Raw genomic sequence first — 19,244 nt, 5'->3', positions numbered from 1 at the left:
GGCGCGCTTGGCCCCGCGCTCCGCGCCGAGGATGCGGGGAGGGGGGCGCGCACGGTTTCCCCCACCCTTTCCCCCCCCTGCCACGGCCGCCCCCGCCGCCTCTCGGCCTCCCGGCGCGCCGGCCCCAGCGTCTCCCTAGAGCGCCCTCTCGGCAGAGGGCTGGACGCCGAGGGGGCGCGCCGCAGATTCGGGGACCCCGAATCCAGGGTCAAAGGGCAGTTTGGCGCCCCCTTCTCCTGCGGGGCGGGGTAGTGGCGGAATTCCGGCCAAGCCCGGTTTTACAAGGACTCCAGGCCAGATCCTGATCAGCCTGGACGTTGGGGTCCGAAATTCTCTTTCCAAACCCCTGGGGGTATGTGGGCGGGTGACCGAAGTCGGGAACACCAGCGACACTTTTTTTTAAACAAAACTTTATTGGTAATAGTTTTCAAATATGTTTACAACAGCACACTGTTCAAGAGGAAGTCGCGTCCTTCGCAGCACACAGGTTGAATCGCCCCCGTGCCCACCCGGGGCCCCACCCCAGGCCTGAGAGCTCCTCCTGGATGGGGAGAAGTTATGAGAGGGACAAATACGGGGATGAATGGGATTGCTCCCCACTTTTGTGTTGAGAGAAAAAAGCACAAATGGGGGGGAGAAAGGGTGATGGACAGCTGACAGCTAAGCAGAGGAGGAGCGCCCAGGATGGGGGGAGGGGGGCGGAGGCTGCTGGGTGAATAAAACAGGCAGCCGCTCCCCAGCAACCCTGGCCTTGAACCCCGGGCCAAGAGGCGGGAGGAGGGCTTTGCCTTCTTTTGCGGGGGTTGCCTTCCCAATGAGCAGAGAGGAGGCTGGGCATTAAAATCTAGCTGAGAATAAAATTAGAGTTTGGGGGGGAGTGCTGGTGGGAGGAAAGACCCTGGGCTTGGGGCTCCCCTTCTATCTTTTCGGGGGACAACTCCTTTTTGGCTGGGAGAGGGGCAGCTGCTTTCTTTGTCTTGGCGGAAGCCCAAGGGTGAAGAAAGGTCTGCTGGGGCAGAGGGGGACAGGGGCTTCCTAAAGGGGCTGAGACCCTTCCAGGCTTGCCAAGGGACCCCCCAGGGTTGGGGGGGGTGGGCAGAGGAGCAGAGGAGATTAGCAGCTTGGGGCGGAGGTTTGAACCCCAGCTCCTTCCTTTACAAATTCAGTCTGCTTCCCAGCCTTGTTAAAATGGATTTGGGAAGGGGGCAGCTTGGGAGGGGTAGGGGGAGGAGGAGGGGGAGGCACTGGTGGAACTTAAATAAGATTATACCTTTTTTTTTTTTTTTTTTAATTCTAGCAAGCAGCCCACTGAACAGGTCACTAAAATCTCTCCTTTCCAGGCACCATTGCTCTGAAGAGAAGGCTGGCCTTTCCTTCATTTGCCCTTAGTGGGTGATGCCTGTGGTTTAGGGGGGGTGGGGAGGGAGTTAAGTTTGGGCCCCTCTTTCCACACCCTGTCCCTGAATACACCAGTAAGACATGGTCTGACTGGAACATAGAAACTCGTTTAAAACAGGCAGAAGTGGGCTGGGTGGGGGTCTTCTGGGGAGGAGGAAGGCAAAAGTGGTAGGGGGAGGCAGGAGGGGGAGGGGTTGAGGGGGAGCAGCTGGTGTTTCCATTCCTCTGAATATCTGGCTTCCTGCTCCCCCTACCATGGAGGGTGGGGTGGGGGTGAAATTAGATGCAAGGAACTCTGGGGCCCTCTGGCTGTTCAATCCAACCCTCCCACCCCCCCACCAAAAAAAAAAAAAAAAAAAAAAAAAGAAAGAAAGAAAGAAAGAAAACCCGTGGCGGCACAGGCACACCCCTAAAACTCAGTAAACTCCTTGCCACACTTCTCATTGATGGAGACTCGGATCTCTTCCTCCTCATAGTCGTCAAAATTACTCGTGTCCCCAGGGCCTTTAAACTTTGGTATGAAGGGAGCTTCCACCTGGAGAGGGGTCAAGAACCACTCAGACCTCCATAGTCAACATAATCATCCTTACAACAATAAATGTGAATGGCCTAACATTCATGAGATAACTTCCTCTGACCCAGGCCTGAATTTAACATAAGGGTGTGGACTCACCTTAATAACCTTAAGAATCTCATTATAGCCAGCTCACCAGAGGGGTGTCTCGTGCCCAAGGTCACAGAGTGGCCAAATGACCCCGCCAACCCCCATCTAGACCCCACTGCTCTAAGGCCCCTCAGCTAGACTGACTCAGAGCCTGTGGCCTATTTTCAGATGCCACTGCCCTTTCCATCTCTCCACTGGTAACCCTCCCTGGCTCGTGGCCTCTGCTCAAAACCCTCAGTGCACCTGCTTGCGGAGGGGGGGGGGTGGCATGGGGAAGGAGGTGGCCCACCTTCCTCTGGTAGATGGCGATCCAGTCAGTTGTGGCAAACCACTTGTGGTTCTTGATATCGTTGACCCCATTCTTGAGGTTCCCGAAGCGTTTGGTGAGGTCCACCTGCAGCAGGTTCCGCAGCAGATCCTTCAGGTCAGAGCTGAAGTGGGATGGGAACCGCACCTGAAGAGGGGGTTAACACAGTCAGGGTGGGGGACTTGTCTGGAGTCTGGGGAATCCCAGAATGCTGCCTTTGCTACCTAAGAGTCCTCCCAGGTAGAGAATCCCCAACTTAAGTGTGCTTTAGGATCCCATTAAAAAAGCTTGTTGAGGGGTGCCTGGGTGGCTCAGCCGGCTAAAGCATCTGCCTTCAGCTCAGGTCATGATCCCGGGGTCCTGGGATCAAGCCCCACATCAGGCTCCCTGCTCACAGTGGGGAGCCTGCTTCTCCCTCTCCCTCTGCCTGCCACTCCCCCTGCACGTGCTCTCTGTGTCAAATAAAAAAAAAAAAAAGCTTGTTGGGCCCACTGGAGTTTCTGATTCAGGAGGTCTGAGAACCTGTATGTCTAGCCTGTTCCTCGGCCGTGCTGATGCTGCTGGACATGGGGCCACCCTAGGAACTGCTGTTCTAAGGTAAACCCTTCGATGGTTCCCGTTTTAGAGACGAGGGAACAGGCTCAGAAGGGTTAACAGCCTGCCTAAAGTCACACAGAGGAGTGGGACTGGGGGCTTTCAACTTGGGTCTGTTGGACTCCAGAACTTGCATTCTTAGCTACTGCTTCCTAAGGCAGCTCTGTCTCTGGGTCTGGGGACTTCTGAAACATCCACGGTTAGGAGAGAAATGACTGTTTTTGTTTCCCCCTCTCTCTCCATAGCTAAGACTCTTCCACTCTTTAAGGTTCACTTCAACTCTTCCAGAAACTTCCCCAAAGCCTTGTTTGCAAGTACTCACTGGATGTATAGCCGCCAAGAACTAAGTTCCAGCACTGCTCTACATTTTACACGCTGTTATGACCTTGGCCATGGCCCTTACCCTCTCTGGGCCTGTGCCTGCCTCTCAGGCAGGGGGCAGATATCCCAGTGTTGCATGAGGGAAGAGAATACCGCTGAGGGCGCGTGGGAACTGTAAAATGCTACAAAGAAGGGAGTTATGCTCATCTTCTCCTCTCCTCCTCAGAACTGTCTATGGTTTTTTCCTTTTCTCCCCGCCCCCCACCCCCTCCACTTTGGGCCATTTTCCCTGCAATTTCTTTTCAGCCTAGTGGCAGACACCTCGTCTTTCTCTTTTTAGTAACCCGTTGCAGCAGATTTCTTTCTCAGAGGAGCAAGTGTCTGGTACCCCAGTTTTCATATGGGTAAGGTGAGGCTCAGAAGGGCAAAGGCACCTGCCCGAGGTTTCAAAGTCAATGGGTGGCTGAGCTGGGACGTAGAGCCAGGTCGGCACCCCCAGGCTGAACTGGGAGCTGCTTCCACTAATTCCCAGGCCAGGTGGAAGGATGGCTGGGTCCTCCCAGCCAGGTAGTGAGCTGAGGGCAGAGGCGGGGTTCCCAGTCTGTCCTGAGCCCTTGGGGCCTGTGATGATGCTCTGCAAGCCTGAGCTTCATCACTCCTTCCAAGTGCTGGGGTACAGCTGAGCAGGGTGCATCGTGTGGCAGTGAGCACGTCTGCACTCTGTGACAGCTCTGCCACCCCACCCTGTACCCCAAGAGTTAGCAAGTCTGCATTTGGGAGAGGAGACATGGGCTGCATCCCCTAAGTGACCCTGCAGGGTCTGGAGTGGCACCCGGGAACTGCACACGGTTGCTTCCTGCTGTGAAACTTGTGGAAACTCATGCTCAGTGGGATGACCGGAGGCAAGCAGAGTCTCCTGTTGGGCAGGGAAGGTGTTCGGGTGAGGCCTGGGGTTCTGGAAGCCCTGGAAATATCAGCAGTGTGGGTCCAGGATTAGACGGGGAGGTTGTGTGAGGTGCTGGCCTGTTCATGTGGCTGGTGCGCCCAGCTTCACTGCTTGGCCTAATTTAATGAACTTCTAGATTGTTCTGACACCATATGCAGGGCTCCATGGTGAGCAGAACTGGTGGGGAAGGGTCTGTGTAGGGGCTTAGTCCCTGTATCCAGGCCTCACCTTCCCAGAGACAATCTTCTCATAGATCTGGATGGGCTGGTCAGCGAAGAAGGGCGGGTAGCCAGCGGCCATCTCGTAGATGAGAACCCCCAGGGCCCACCAGTCCACAGCCTTGTTGTAGCCCTAGAGTGAGAAGTGGGGGGTATGGTGTGAAGAGAGGAGGGCGAGGAGGGGTGCAGGTGGAGTAGGCCTCAGGGCAGTGGGATGGGCGGGGAGGTGCCTACTTTGCTCAGGATGATCTCCGGGGCCAGGTACTCAGGGGTCCCGCATAAGGTCCAGGTGCGGCCTTTTACACGCTTGGCAAAACCGAAGTCTGTCACCTGCAGGCACAAGAATGGGCTGTTGGCCAGGAAGGAGACAGGGAGGGGGAGGATCCAGCCCATGGCCGCCTGGGCCTGACCCATGCCCGTCCTGGTGGGCACCTGAATGTAGCCCTGCTGGTCAATGAGGAGGTTCTCTGGCTTCAGGTCCCGGTAGATGAGGTCAAGTGAGTGCAGGTACTCGAAGGTCAGGACGATCTGGGCCGCGTAGAAGCGGGCATGCGGTTCACTAGTGGGGACAATTGGGGAGGGGACAGGTGAGTGTGGGTGGTTATGCCCAGCATGACCTGCCCACCCCCAAATGCTCTAGCAGCTGGGCCTTCAGAGCCGCCCCAAACACATAAGCAGAGCAGACTTCTTCGTATATGGTCCCACGCGGGAAGGAGCCCGCATGTCCATCAACAGAGGAACACAATCAGACTGTGGTAGCTTCATACAGTGGAATCGTACCCAACACCACTGCCAGGAAAAACGATGAATACACTCAACAACGTGGCTAGATGTCAAGACGATTATGTGAAGCAAGAGAAGAAAGGAACAGAAGAATATAAACGGTGTGATTCCATTTATATCCAGCCCAAACCCAGACCAAACACATTTATGGTGTTTGAAACCAGAAAGGACAACTGCTTTCTTCAGGGCGGCAATTTGCCAAGAACGGGGTTCGAGGGATTTTCTGGGGTGATGGAAATGTTCTCTATGGTATTTTGGGTGGTGGTTTCCCAAGTGTATGCAAATGTCAAAACATTAAGCTCCTGTGCGTTCTGTCGTATATAAAGCACATATCTACATAACTAAGGTAAATGATAGCATGAATTTTAAAACTGCCAACTTAAACAGTGAGACCAAAGTCACCGTGCTTCTTCTGTTTTGTGGGGGCTGAGAAATCACAGATTCCTCGGCTCAGGGGCAACAAGAATCCAGACAGACTTGGAGAGCCCACGTCACCTCCCAGATGGCTTGGTCATGCGACGACACCTGTGGGCACACCCGGGCCCACTGTGGCAGGGGCTGGCCAGCTCACCTGAACCTTCCGATCCGCCGCAGGTGGGAGAACATCTCCCCGCCAGGCACATACTCCATGACCATGTATAAATTCGAGTTGTCCTATGGGAAACAGTGGCTGATCAGGGGCCCATCTGAAGGCCTGGTGCCTTTACATGGCGGGTGTTCCAGAATAAAGCGACAACGACAATCTTGGCTCCCATACGAAGCCTGTTCGCAGCGCCAGGCACTATACTCCCTGAGCCTCCTGGCTCATTTCCTTCCGCCCATGAAGAAGAAGGGGCAGCTGGGATCCTGCTCACAGGGGGTGAAAGTGAGGGCCGGCAGGTGGGGTGGGAGGGGCCCAGCCAGTGGGGAGAGGACTCTGGGGCATCTCACGTCTGCAACTGTCTTCACTGAAGCTTGAGGTCACAGTTTTGTCACCTGCAAAACGGGCCCAGGATGGGCTACAGAATTTGTGGGGCCCCAGAATAAAACTGTGAAGCCCCTTGTTAAAAAAAATTATTACAACTTTTAGGATGACAGCAGCTGAGCTTTAAACCAGGCATGGGGCCCTTGTGACTGTCTGGGTCTCAGGCCTCGAATGGCTTTCCCCAGATCTTGCAGTCACAGCTTAGGATAACACCCAAAATAGCTCACGGAGGGTGCTCACATTGTGCTTGGAATGGTCATGGCCACCCCATTAGGTGGGGAGTGTTGGGATCCCCACTTTATAGACAAGGAAACTGAGACTCACGGCAGTCAAGTCCCGCACCAGCATCACACAGCCTGGAGGAGCACAGAGCTGCGCTTCGAATCCAGGCTGTGTGGCGCAGTTTGGGCCTAGAGTCGTGCGTGCGTCAGGTGCTTTGCTGTAAAATAGAGAGGTGGTTTGGAGGGATGTCAGCCAGGTTGGGTGATCTGCCCCAAGTTCTCAAGCTAGAAACTGGTGGGCCCAGGAGTTGAACATGGGTCTACCACAGTCTCAGGCTGACTCCTGCCCCCAGCATCCCTCCTCTGGGACTCTCCTCCTTTCCCGTTAGTGGGCCTGCCTCCTCGGGCAGCCACGGCTCGTCCTCGGCCCCCACCCTAGCTCTGGGAGCCCCGAGGCTGTACCACCTAGCAGTGGCCCCGGCCCCCGGGCGCTGGGACCCCACCTTGAAGGAGAACTCGAGTTTGACGAGGAACGGAAAGTTGACCGCTTGCAGGATGCGCTTTTCGTTCAGGGTATGCTCGATCTGTTTCAGCTTCACCACCTGTGGGGGTGGGAAGGGAGGTAAGAGTGGGTCTGAGAGGGTCCTCCTCTTCCCCGATGCCCAGAAGTAACCCCCTGGGCTGGGCTGGTCCCTTTGAGTGACCACAGCCTGTAGAACCTCAGGCTGGATGCTGAGGACATACTGAGAAGGCAGAAGCTGCCTGTCCCCGCATGGCATGCAGTTCAGGGCAAGAACACGAGTCACCAAGCCTCATGGCCCAGAAGGGTCAGAGCCATGGTGGGGGGAAGCTCGGGGCCTGCGGATGCCCAGGTAAGGGGCCTGGTAAAGTCAGGGGGACGGGGGAGTCAGAGAAGGCTTCCTGGAGGAAGGGGCAGCTAAGCTGAAACCGAAAAGACAAGCAAGAGTGGTGCCTAAGAGATATTTAGAAATACTTTCCCTGCATCCAGAGCACCTTCCCCACAGCCACTCAAACCCCACACTGATTCTTCCTCAGCTGTCCCCAGCAGGTGCCTCACACATAGTGACAAGAGCCCTGAGGGGTATGTGCTGTGAGCATGGCATTTTGGAAGACCCAGATGCAGAGAAGGGAAGTGACTTGCCCAAGGTCACCCACAGCTAGTCAGTGTCAGGACCGCATGTCACACGCAGGCAGGCTGGCCCCTTGGTCAGCTCTGATCTGCTGTGCTAGGGCTTTTCCCACTTTGCTCACAGCTGTATGCTCCAGGTCTACACCTGCACTGTCCAGTAAGTCCACACTAGCCATGTACAGCTGCTGAGCACTCGAGATGTGGCTAGTTGCCTGGGGAACCAAGTTTAAAATTTTAAGTTTCTAAAATGAAAATTTAAAAACGAACACCTGAGGCAGTTACTGGGTGACTTTTAAGCCTGAATGGAACAACGCGGGATATGTGAATCTGCTTTTCCAACCTCTCTGCTTTTTCTTGTTTTTCTAGTGAAAACTGAACATCTGAACAGAGATGTAAGTATAAAATACACACTGGATTCTGAAGACTTCATACAGAAAAAAAAAATGAGAGGTCTCATTAATGGTATTTTTACACTGGTTACGTATGTTGAAATTATAATATTGTAGATATACTGGCTTAATTAGAGCACATTGCTGAAATTAATTCTACCTGTTTCTTCTTACTTATTTTTAATTTTAATTTTTTTTAAAAGATTTTATTTATTTACTTGACAGAGAGAGTAGCAGAGGGAGAGGGGGTGGCAGACTCCCTGCCGAGCAGGGAGCCCAATGTGGGGCTTGATCCCAGGACCCTGAGATCATGACCTGAGCCGAAGGCAGACGTCTAACCGACTGAGCCACCCAGGTGCCCCTCTTTTTACTTTTTAAAGGGGGGAGGGGTTCTACAAAATTTAAAACCATATATGGCTTGTATTACCTTTCTGTTGAACATGCTACCCTACAGCAGTGCCTGGCATAAAGTAGGGTCTCAAAAATATTTACAGAAATAAGGTCTGTGGGGCGCCCGGGTGGCTCAGTCGGTTGAGTGTCTGCCTTTGGCTCGGGTCATGATGCCAGGGTCCTGGGATCGAGCCCTGTGTTGGGCTCCCTGCTCAGTGGGGAGTCTGTTTCTCCCTCTCCCTCTCCCTCTAACCCTCCTCCCCACTTGTGGCCCCCTCTGTCTCAAATAAATAAAATAGAAAGAAAGAACGAAAGAAAGAGAAAGAAAGGAAGAAAAGAAAAAAAAGAAAAAAAAGGAAAGAAAGAAAGAAAGAAAGAAAAAGAAAGAAAAAGAAAAAAAGAAAGGTAGGTTGGTTGGTCTGTGAGGGGCGCCTGGATGGCTCAGTTGGTTAAGCATCTGCCTTTGGCTCCGGTCATGACTCCAGGGTCCTGGGATCGAGCCCTGCATTGAGCCCCGCATCAGGCTCCCTGCTCACGGGGAGTCTGCTTCTCCCTCTCCCTCTCCCACCCCCCTACCCCGACTTGTGCTCTCTTGCTCTCTCTCTAATAAATAAATAAAAAAAAATTAAAAAAAAAAAAAAGAAAGAAGGTCTGTATAAATACAATACTTTCCCCAGGAAGACTTCTGGCTTCCTTGATACAGGCTAGGTGTCTGAACCCATGTCCTCTGCCTGGACCCCCATCAGTGGCTGGTCTGGAGGGGAAGCTTCATGAAGGCAGCATGGGTGCTTCTGAACCTCGGGTCTGGCACATTATGAAGGCTCAGGAAACAGTTGGTGAATGACAGACGGGAAGACCAGTCAGGCTGTGGGAACAGTCTGAACCAAGGCCTGGTGCGGGGGGGGACGGTGACCTCCTGGCCGGGCTGTGCTTACCTTCTGTTTGTCGAGGATCTTCATGGCAAAGTGGTTCCCGGTCTCCTTGTGCTTCACCAGCATCACTCGCCCAAAGGAGCCCGTGCCGAGGGTCTTGATCCGTTCAAACTGATCCAAATGGGCTGTATTCTGTGGGCAGAGGGGTTGGGAGGGTCAGGGACCCCCTCCAAGTGGGGGCAAGGCCAAGGTCCAGGGCATGCCCTCTGCCACCAGCAGAGGGGGCCCTGGGGAGGGGGTGGAATGATGGGGGTAAGGACAGGGGGTGGAAAAACAAGATGGCGAAGGACACATTCCTTAAGGCGGGTGGCAGGGGCCAGATCCGGTCCTGGCCCGGGGCCCAGGGACTACTGGCAGCTGCGTGGGGGGCAGGGGCCACCAGGTGGAAGGGGGTGGTGGGGTGGGGGTGCGTGCCAGTGGGGGATTGTATGCCTCTGCCCAGGAGCCCCCGCTGGCATCTAGGGAGCAAATGGGGTCAGGTCTGGAGCCCTCCACAGGGCCCTAAAAATCCTCACCATGTTACAGGGACATGGCTGGAGGTTGGGGGACCATCAGCTCACCCCTCTCAGGGCTCTGCATCCAGGGGGCTTACCTGAGCAGGATTTTCCCATTTTTTAAGAAAATCTTCTTTGGCTTTGGCTAAGAACTCTTTCACTGAAAGGAAAAGAGAGAGAGCATTAGTTAGAGACCCCATCTTATCGGGGTGGGCCTCGGCTATTCCTGGGGAGATGCCCATTTGTGCAAAGTGGGGTGCAGCTGTCTCAACCTAGAGACTGACCTTTTCCTAGTAGCTTCAGGTGCCCTGGCTGAGCTGGAGGGCAGCTTTGGGGGGCCCTGATCTGGGCTGGGGGCCTGGGCCCCCTTTACTCAGAGAAGTGGGATATAGCCTCAACTCTGTCCCAAATGGGGTGCAAGGTGACTCGGGGGTTACTCTTAGGGGTATAGAGAGTGACGCCCAGGCCAGCCCACCCCCACTCGCCCCAGTTCTGACCGACATTCCATGGCCAGGGCCGACGCCAGCCAAGATATTTATAGCCTGGGGATTTGGCTGCTCCTCCAACCCCTTCTCTGGGGAGGCCGGGCCCTGGGTGGAGGCCTCTGGGGCTCGGGTAGCAGGCGCCCTTGGGGGGCTCAGCTGTTGCCTTGGCCCCCAGCTGGCCCCATTCCCGCCTTTGCCAGTCCAGGGGTCCTTCCTCCAGAGGTGGTTCGAGGGGAGCCTTACCCTATGCCCACACCCCACGGGCCCTTCAGCACCCCAAGGCAAACATCACCATCCGGCTAATGGTGAAGACTTCCTGGTGGACACTGGGCCTGCTCACTTGGTTTGCCTACTAACTTTCCTTTTATCCATTCTTCCCATTTAACGCCCTAGGAAACTGAGGCTTGAAAACAGGCATTCTTGCCAAGGCCAAGAAGGAGCCCAGCAAAGCAGTTAAGGGCCAAAACTCTGGGACAAGATCAAGTTCAAATCCCAGCCTGGTCTCTGATGAGCTGTGCAACCTTAGGCAACTGACCTGACCTCAGTTTTCCTCATCTGTAAAATGGGGATAATACTAGTAACGACCTGGTAGGATGGTTGTGAGGACTGAATGAATTAATCTTGGCAAAAGGGGTTGGACAGTGGCTGGTATGGGGTTAATGCGATATAAATGGCAATTACTGATTTTGTTTTTAGGTATTTCTAAAAACTGAGGTATGAAATATAGGGCGTGGGGGGTACATTGACCTTTCAAGCTCTAAATGTACAGCTTGGTGCATTCTTGCATTACAGACCAGCCCTTGTAACCACCCCCCGGGGCCAGGCACGCTGTTCAGGGACCCTTCCTGTGTGCCAGTCCCATGCCAAATGCTTTCTGTGCTTAATTCCTACCCTAATGGGTCAGACCTGCTGTTCCTCTCCTTGTACAGATGGGAAGACTGACCAGGCCTGAGGTGGCCTGCCGGACCTCAGTGCCCACAAGATTAACTGCTTCGCTCCCGCCTGGTGGCAGTGCACAGGGTGGCCCACAGACGGAGCTGTCTTCTACCCCCTGACACCTGCCACCCTGAGGGGTCCTACGCGCTTGTACTTTGGCATCGTCTGTCATCTGCCTGGACTACCCAGACACAGCGCCAGGAATCCCACACAGCCTCATGAGTGGCCACCACTCCCACCGTTCCCAAGACTCCCCTGAGCGTTTGGAGGGAAGAACCTTCCATGGGGTTGCAGGAACGGCAGACAGAGGAGAGACTGTTGGCCAGGAAAGCCTAAAAATGAGTGGCTGGGCAGAGAACGGGCAGTCAAGGAATGGCCACGAGTCCTAGGCTGGTACCTGGCTGGGCCATCAACTGCTTGAGACCTCTCTGAGCCTGAAATCCAGTGCTTTCCCTAGCAGAATCTATTTTGATGCACAACACCTTCCTTGGAAACCTCCAAACATACACACTGAATTCTGGATGAAGGTGGCGGGGGAGAGGGTACCCTCTTGGGACTTCACCTTTGCCCACCTAACAAGGCAACGGAAGGGGTGTGGGAAGAATCCAGGAGAATGCCTGGTCCTGCTTCCCTGTTTGCTCTCAGCCCTCCCTGAGAACTACCATATTCTGCTTTTTCCTGACTTAGTGGGCCTGCCTTTGGCTGTCTGCTGGTACCCCACTGAGAGGCTCCATGGGTGCCTTGGTTCTAGTACAGCTCTTCTCTAGACTCTCAACGTACTAAAGGGCCCAAACTGTGTCCCCTCTAGTTCCATCGGCTTGCCAGATTTTGGGCACAGTGTGTGTGGGGGGGACAGTCAGAAGGAGTGGGCAGATAGAGGGATAATGATGGGGGAAGCCCCAGCCAGAGCCCCCATACTCACCTCTGCTTCCTATGTCTTCCAGCAGAGGGTGCAATGAGGGGTGGAGAGGGATAGGGTGATGTGGGACCCATCTACCCCGGCCAGGGAGGCTCAGGGTGCTGGCTGTGGCTTACGCGCCCAGAAGGTGTGGTGCAGGTAGCCCAGGAAACGGAGAGTCAGGTGGGCCCAGAGAAGCAGCTGCAGCCACAGCTGGAAGGTGGTCTCTGAGTCACTGCCCTGGCCACTGCCTGACCCCACATCCATCCCAGGCTGCCCTGAGCCCTCCCTGGAATCCTCCCTTTGCAGGGAAACCAGGAACACGCAAGGCCTCTGAGCTGGCTTCCTCTGAAGGGCCTCAGGGGACCAGGGAGGAGGAGCCGGTTGCCAGGGAAGCATTTAAAGGTACCTGCTCCCGGCTGGCCAAGGTTTGTGAAGGCCCTCCTTAGCAGAAGGCAGTGGGAAGATTCTCCTGAGGGTGTCCCTTCTGGCTGGCCTGGCTGCCCCAGGGGTGGAGTGCTAAAGCTAACTTCCTGTTCCAGGGACTTCACTGCTCCCAAGATGCCAGGTCCTGCCGTCCTCAGTGGGTGCTGAACTACTCAGAGGATGGCACCGAATGTGCCCAGGGCAGTGCCCACTGGGCAGAGGGGAAGGAGTTAAGGTTCAGACCCAGGCAGCAGCTAGGGGCTCCCTGGGGCCAAAGAGGCCCCAGAGCCCCGTTAATTAACTGAAAGAGCAGATGGAGAGAAAGAAGTGGTGGGGACGGGCGCAAGAGCCACCCTATCTCCTCCCCTAAGTCCTCTTTGAACCTGGAGGCCCCAAATCCTGTTACCCCAAGAGAAAAATGGGTATATCTGGATTTGTCTTGCTCCTATGTGGGGGCAGAGAGGGGACTAACATCGCAGGATGTCCTTGGCCTCTGTCAAACCTTGCCCTGTGCTTGGCTCTGCTTTCAGCCATGAAAGTCCAACCGGAAACGAAAGGCTAAACCTAGGGGTGGGGGAGGGGAAGGCAGCCTCGACCATCTTCCTCCTTCTTTCCACATCCCAAATAAAGTGGAGGGTCAGTGGCAGCTTCTCTGAAAGTGCCCAGCACCCGTGGCCCCTGCTGACAACAGGAAGTGGCATAGAAGGGAAACCCAGCCAGCTGCTGGCTTATGAAACCCGCCCCCCTGCCATGTCTCCCCCGAGGGATGGAGGGGTGGTTGCCAGCCTCCACTCTGGTCTGGATTCGATTTGGGCTAACAGAGAGAACCCCAGACACCCCTCAAAAAGCCAGGGCCACAGCAGGAGGCAGGAGCCCAGCCTTGGACACCCCAGACAACAATCTCAGCACACTCAGCCCTCTGAAACCTGTTTGTCTGGGACACGGATGGATGGGACCCCTATTGTGGACTGGATCGCTCCCCAGCCGGATGGACACCCATTCTGTACTGAACCATCATCCATTATGATCTGGACTCCACCACTGAGCTGAACCAACCCCCATTCTGAGCTTAACACAACACTGGGCTGGACCACCCCACCGCCTTGGTCTGAGCTGGACCCCCTGTGCTCGCTTTGGCGGCACATATACTAAAACTGGGCTGGACCCCCGCTCTGGGTGGAACGCCCCCCCCTTGTCTGAATGGGGCCACCCATACCTCTGCTTTTCCCCAGGCCCCCGAGCTCAGGGTTGTTAGTCAGGGAGAGGTTTCCAGGGCTAGCCAGGGGTCTACAGACTCTTCCTCTCCACCTGTTCCTGAAACTCCACTGTAGCCCTTCCCTGGCTTGAGGGGCAGAGAGTGCCTGGGAAGTTGCTATAGCAACAGGGCTCATCCTCACCATCGTTGGGGTTGGAAGCCATCACTCAGTCTTCCTCTCAGGGCACCAAGACTACGGTGGCTGGGAAGGTTCATGAGACCTGCTGTACCAGCTTGGCTGCCCATCCCCAAGACTCCATCTATAGGGGGAGGCAGGGAGTTGTGGGGTGGTGGCAGGAAGAGAAGCCAACTTAGGGACCAACGGGTACAGGGAAGGGACAGATAGGACCCTCAAGCTTCTGTAGGCCTGACTGGGCTAAGGGAAAAGCTGCCTTGGCAGGACCCTCTTGGGCACCCATACAACTGCCAATGCACAGAAGGTGCTTGCTGCTCTCAGGCTTCTGTAGGATGTTAGAGGGCCTCCATCCTTCCTATCCAGGGACCTCTTGGGGGCACTTCTCACAGAGCCTGGATCTGCTTGTCCCTGGGACCTGGAGGGGTATCTGGGGGCTCCCTTTCACCAGCCCCGCCCCTTCTGTGGGCCAGCTCCCAGAGGTGCCTTCGGCCAGTGCCAGCCAAGGCCTGAGCTCCACTTGGCCGCCCGTCCCCAGGCCTCTTGGGAGGCCTTCTCTCGGTTCTCCAGCTTGCTCAGAGCCCAGGGCTTGGTCTTTTTTATATGTTCTCTTAGCATCTTCTCCGGGCCCCTGCCAATGGCTTTGGCATCTTTGGGTTAAGATTTCTCCCACCCCACCCCACCAGGGCTTGTTCTCGATCCCTGCCCTCCTGGAGGAAGCTGACACTGTGTCCTGCCATGGAGACAGGGGTACAGGGGGCTGCAGGATGCCTGACTGGTGTCTACTATGGCTTGGGCGTTTTCCTGACCCAGGTCAGGCTGAAAGCTGGCAGATGAAATTCAGGTGCCCCCTGCAGGCTGGCCTGGCTACTGCCCCCGCCCCCACCCCCACTGCACCCTGGTTACAAGACGGCAGATTTTGTCTTATTTCATCCTTTTGGACTCAGAGCTTCAAGGCAAAAAGGGGCTTCCTCTCTCATCCTATTTCCTTTTCTAAGAGCCCCTGTAAGCCTCTGGAAGGATGTACAGCTTGGGGCATCTCCCAAAGTGTGACATAGGTCTCACTGGCAGGGCATAAAATGATTTTAGGGATGTTACACTTTTCCAGTTACATTGTATTTTAATGTGTATCAGAGAGAATATGACTAGCATACCAATCTCCTGATTTCATTTATATTATTGCTCAGGACAGATCAAACTTTACATCTGAACAAAAGTGGGTCACAACTTTATTATTTTAAATTAAGAAAATATAAGTGAATAGAGTAAAAATCCAGGAGGCAGCTTAAGAAAGAATGTCTGGGTCAGGAAATTCTGGGGTCTAGGAAATTGGCTGGTAAGTGGATCTGGATGTGAATCCTGCCTCTTTGACATAGTCCATGTCAAACTCAGACAGCGTGTTTGGAAAATTCGGAGAAAACCCTGTTATGAAAATCACTCCAGCAGATAGATCTATGGAGACCATTTAGCCTGGCACATCCTAGATGCCCAATAAACAGTAGCTCTGTTTCACTGTGGTAGTCCACTTCTGGGTGTCTGGCCTGTGTTCTGGGAGAATTAGCGGTTCCTTCCAGAGCCTCTCTGATCTTTTTCTCGGGGATCCTTTTCCCTGTGCGGCTTTCCGCCCCACTCTGCATGTGTTTGATATGCCTTGAAAGTTTTCCAGGACGATGTCATCTCCCCAACTTTCAGCTGAGCTACTGCAATATATAGCTACTTGCCTCCACCTTCCACCTCCCAGCCGGCCTCACCTGCTGGGGGCCCCAGCCCCTCCCCCTCTGCCTAGTCCCCTCCAAGCTCATGCCCAGACCTTTTTTGGTCACTACCCACCTGCTCCTCTGTCATCAAGTGCTCAGCTACAGGCACTTGCCTCCCTGTCCCCCGCCCATTGGTGACATGTCAGGCCTTCCCATGGCTGCTTGGTGATTCTGAGTTCTGCCATTTGAATCTGTATGGGAATAAAGTTCCCTGGGTTTCATGCCTGTATCTTTCTGGGACAGGGTATTCAAAGGACTCAGATGCTGGGGTCTGAGATCAGAAACTGGAAAGGGCGTATTTGGAGCTCTATTTCTGGGTAACTGGAAGGGGATCCTAGCTAAGCTCCAGCTATAGGTCTGGAGTGATGACAATTTAAGACCCGGGGGAACTGAGGAAGGGGCTTGAGGTCATTTCTGAAGGCATTTCCAGATACAGAATCTCTCTGGCTGGAAAAGGCCAACACCAACATAATTTGGGGGCTGAGGGGGAAACAGGCCTCTCTCTGGCTGAGCCCTGGGAATGATCAGAATCTATTTGTCCCTTGGCAAAGCAAGTCATTAGATGTCAGTCACTACTCTCCCCAACTGTCATGCTTCAAGTCCCCTTTCTCACCATCCCAGCTCAAGCTGAATGAGCCCTGCTAAACCCAGACACTTCATACCCCACTTTTCATCCTGGGCCAGGAGAGGGTGAAGAAGCCCTGGGGACTGGGTGAATGACGGAGCCTCAGTTGTAAAACAACCATTTGTTTAGGGGCACTCCAAGAAGCCTAGAGCTCACTGCATAGCAGGAGATGGGAAGGAGCTCTGCTGCACCCCGCCCCCCCAAACCCAGGAAAGAAGATGCAATGAATCCCAGCAAGACGGGCTCAAACTTGGCTTTGGAAGCACTGAAGCAGTTCTCTAGGTTCATAAACAGTCTGCTACCTCAGCCAGGGACAGACGTTTGCTTGGAGGAGGGAACACAGGCAGAGAGGCAGAGTGACAGAGTGACAGGATGAGAGAGGGGCAGAGGGACCCAGAAAGATCCTGTCCCCCATGCCAAGTGACACAGAAGGGAAAAACAATGCTGGAGGAGGCTCTGGGAAATGCTTAAGGGGGGCAGCGTGGGTTTGGAGGGGGGCTGTGATAAGGTGAAAAGGGGAAGGGCAGGAGAAAGATGGCGGGGGCTGGAGGGGGGAGGGGTGTGGTCACTAAGTGGCCAAGGTCCCTCCGGGGTGGAGGCAGACCCCACAGCACTCCCAAACTGGCAGGAGCCTGGGTCGGGGTCTGGCAGTGGGTTCCATCAGTGGGAGAGGTGAGTGAGGAAGTGGGGGGATTAGAATCTGGGAAGAGGGGCCAGGAAAGGAGGGGGTGGGGTGGTGACAAGGCCCCATGTGGGGCCCCAGCGGTCATACGTGCCTTGGTTGGCAGTGACAGCTGGGTGTGGGGGGGCACAGTCTTTGCAGTGGGGGGTGGCCTTTGGCAAGGGGGCTCCTACAGGGGTCTTCTGCGGGCCCTGGGCCCCAACCTTGGACAGGCAGGAGGAAGGGGCGCTGTGGGGGGGGGGATGAGCAGAGAGAAATGGGGGGGGGACGCGTAGGGGGAGGGGCCAGGCGGTGATGGACAGGGCGGGGGCTGGCAGCGCGGGACCGGGATCGGGGTCATGGCCCGGGCACTCACCGCTCTCCTGCTCGCTGCCCTTCTTGGCGGCTGCGGCGTTGCCCATCGCGGCGACGGCGGCCGGGGCCGGTCCCGGAGCTGCGGCGCGGCGGGTGCTGGCGGCGGCCGGCGGCCCAGGAGCGCGCTGGGCGGCGGCGGCGGCCCCTCGGGTTGGCTGCGCTGGCTGCGGCGCCGCGACCCCCGCCCAGCCCCTGCTTCCCGCGTCTCTCCGCGCCCGCCCGCCCGGGAACCTCAGCCCAAGTCCGCTGCTGCTGTCCGTGACGCCCCCGCAGCCCGCCGCTCATTGGCCTAGGCCGTCCTGAGTGACGGGGCCGCGCCGCCGCCCATTGGTCCTCCGCAACCCTCCCGAGCCGCCATAGGCCCTCGGCTCCGTGACGCGTGCCGCGGACGCCCGGCCACTCGCGAGCTCGCGAGGCCTCAGCTGGGCGGGCCGGCGCACCTGACTGGCCAGGGTTTGCGACAGGGCCCATGGCCCGCCCAGCGAGGCCGCCAATTGGCGGAGGCGCGCTGTCCGGCAAACCCCCCGCAGAACATTCAGTGTCAATCCCGGGGTGAGAGGGCGGGGCGGAGATGCAGCCCCACTGCTCTGGCCGGCCGGGCGGGGCGGCGGAGGCAGACGGATGGCCGCGCCGCGCTCCAAGGCCCAGGAGGCGGTCCAGGCGGCCGCCCGCCTGGCCCCGTACGCGCCGCAGTCCCCCGCCTCCGCTTAGTGCGGCAGCGGCCACCGGCCAGCTAAGGTTGGCGCCAGGGCCTCCCCCCGAACCCTCCTGGCGCAGCCGCCGTCCACCTGCCAGCGGGGGAGGGGCGCGGCGGGCGCCTCGGGTCAGAGGTCGCCGGGCCTCCGGCAGTCGTCATTCATAAGGCCTCGCGCAGGATAGCAGGGTCCCGGCCGAGGAGCCTTTTAGGTCTCCTCCACCCACAGCCGGAGCTTCAGGAGGATGCTGGGCCCAGGGAGCAAGGGGTAGTTGGGAGGGGGCTCTACGTCCATCGCTTTGCTGGGCATCCACTCTGGGCTTGTGCGTGTCAGCTGGCACTTTTTTTTTTTTTTTAAGATTTTATTTATTTGAGAGAGAGAATGAGATAGAGCATGAGAGGGGGGAGGGTCAGAGGGCAAAGCAGGCTCCCCGCCGAGCAGGGAGCCCGATGCGGGGCTCGATCCGGGGACTCCAGGATCATGACCTGAGCCGAAGGCAATGGCTTAACCAACTGAGCCACCCAGGCGCCCCAGCTGGCACTTGTTAAATACATTGCGCCCTATTCCTATCACGGAGGTACTATTACCATCACTCCCATTTCACAGATGAGGAATCTGGGGCACAGCCAGGCTGGGGGATGCCCTTTGTCTGGGCAACACAAAGGGAAGCTGCCCTCCAGAGCAATAAGATGACTCTTTTTTCTGGGTGCTCTTTTATTTTTATTTATTTTTAAAGATTTTAAGTAGTCTCTACATCCAATGTGCTGCTCCAGCTTACAACCCCAAGATCAAGAGTCGCATGCTCCACCCACTGAGCCAGTCAGGCACCCCTGGGTGCCCTTTTAAAACACAGCCTGAGGTCAGTTTCTCACTGTCACACTACTGACATTTGGGGCAGGGTCATTCTTTGTTGGGGAGAGGGACGGTCCTGTGGGTTCACTATAGTTTTAGCCAGCATCCCATCTCTACCCACTGGATGCCAGTGGGACCTGCCTCTTCTCCACCAAAGCCATCTCAGACATTGTTAAATGTGCCCCAGGGGCAAAGTGCCCCCAGTTGAGAACCACTGACGTAGAAGACCCAAACAGAACTTGCCAAGGGGAGCAGGGGGCCAGATGAGCCAGCTATCTTGACTCAGGGGCTAGCTGGTCTCAGGTCTACAAGCCAATTGGCTGCTCTGCCTATAGATTTATACAATCTGCACCCTCTCCAGCAGCTGTCTGCACC

General features: G+C 55.9%; 2 protein-coding genes across 2 annotated transcripts; both read right to left on the bottom strand.

The window, feature by feature from the left end:
* Positions 1 to 436: 436 nt before the first annotated feature.
* Positions 437 to 17,590, bottom strand: PRKACA (protein kinase cAMP-activated catalytic subunit alpha). The gene is made up of 10 exons (XM_045862869.3): positions 17,324 to 17,590; positions 9,870 to 9,931; positions 9,281 to 9,409; positions 6,920 to 7,018; positions 5,803 to 5,885; positions 4,881 to 5,007; positions 4,683 to 4,778; positions 4,459 to 4,581; positions 2,352 to 2,516; positions 437 to 1,933 (listed from the first exon to the last, which is right to left on the bottom strand). The coding sequence occupies exons 1-10, from the start codon at positions 17,367 to 17,369 to the stop codon at positions 1,808 to 1,810; spliced, it is 1,056 nt and encodes a 351-aa protein (XP_045718825.1). The 5' UTR covers positions 17,370 to 17,590; the 3' UTR covers positions 437 to 1,807.
* SMIM46 (small integral membrane protein 46) lies at positions 9,870 to 17,255 on the bottom strand. Its single transcript, XM_054504884.2, has 2 exons — positions 12,115 to 17,255; positions 9,870 to 9,931 (listed from the first exon to the last, which is right to left on the bottom strand). Exon 1 carries the CDS (start codon positions 12,487 to 12,489, stop codon positions 12,205 to 12,207), a length of 285 nt encoding a protein of 94 aa, XP_054360859.2. The 5' UTR covers positions 12,490 to 17,255; the 3' UTR covers positions 9,870 to 9,931; positions 12,115 to 12,204.
* Positions 17,591 to 19,244: the final 1,654 nt, after the last annotated feature.

This window comes from Mirounga angustirostris, unplaced genomic scaffold (genome assembly GCF_029215605.1).
Source record: "Mirounga angustirostris isolate CCGP_5_RB_7025 unplaced genomic scaffold, mMirAng1.0.hap1 SCAF_1, whole genome shotgun sequence".
NCBI lineage: Eukaryota > Metazoa > Chordata > Mammalia > Carnivora > Phocidae > Mirounga > Mirounga angustirostris.
This window is presented reverse-complemented; position numbering and strand designations above follow the sequence as displayed.

Coding starts and splice junctions, on each gene's coding strand:
- SMIM46 (XM_054504884.2), bottom strand. CDS start 12,489: ATGCTTCCCTGGCAACCGGCTCCTCCTCCCTGGTCCCCTGAGGCCCTT.
- PRKACA (XM_045862869.3), bottom strand. CDS start 17,369: ATGGGCAACGCCGCAGCCGCCAAGAAGGGCAGCGAGCAGGAGAGCG. Junction 5,008..5,802: donor CGGCGGATCGGAAGGTTCAG/GTGAGCTGGCCA, acceptor TGTCCCCACTAG/TGAACCGCATGCCCGCTTCT. Junction 4,582..4,682: donor CGGAGATCATCCTGAGCAAA/GTAGGCACCTCC, acceptor TTCTCACTCTAG/GGCTACAACAAGGCTGTGGA.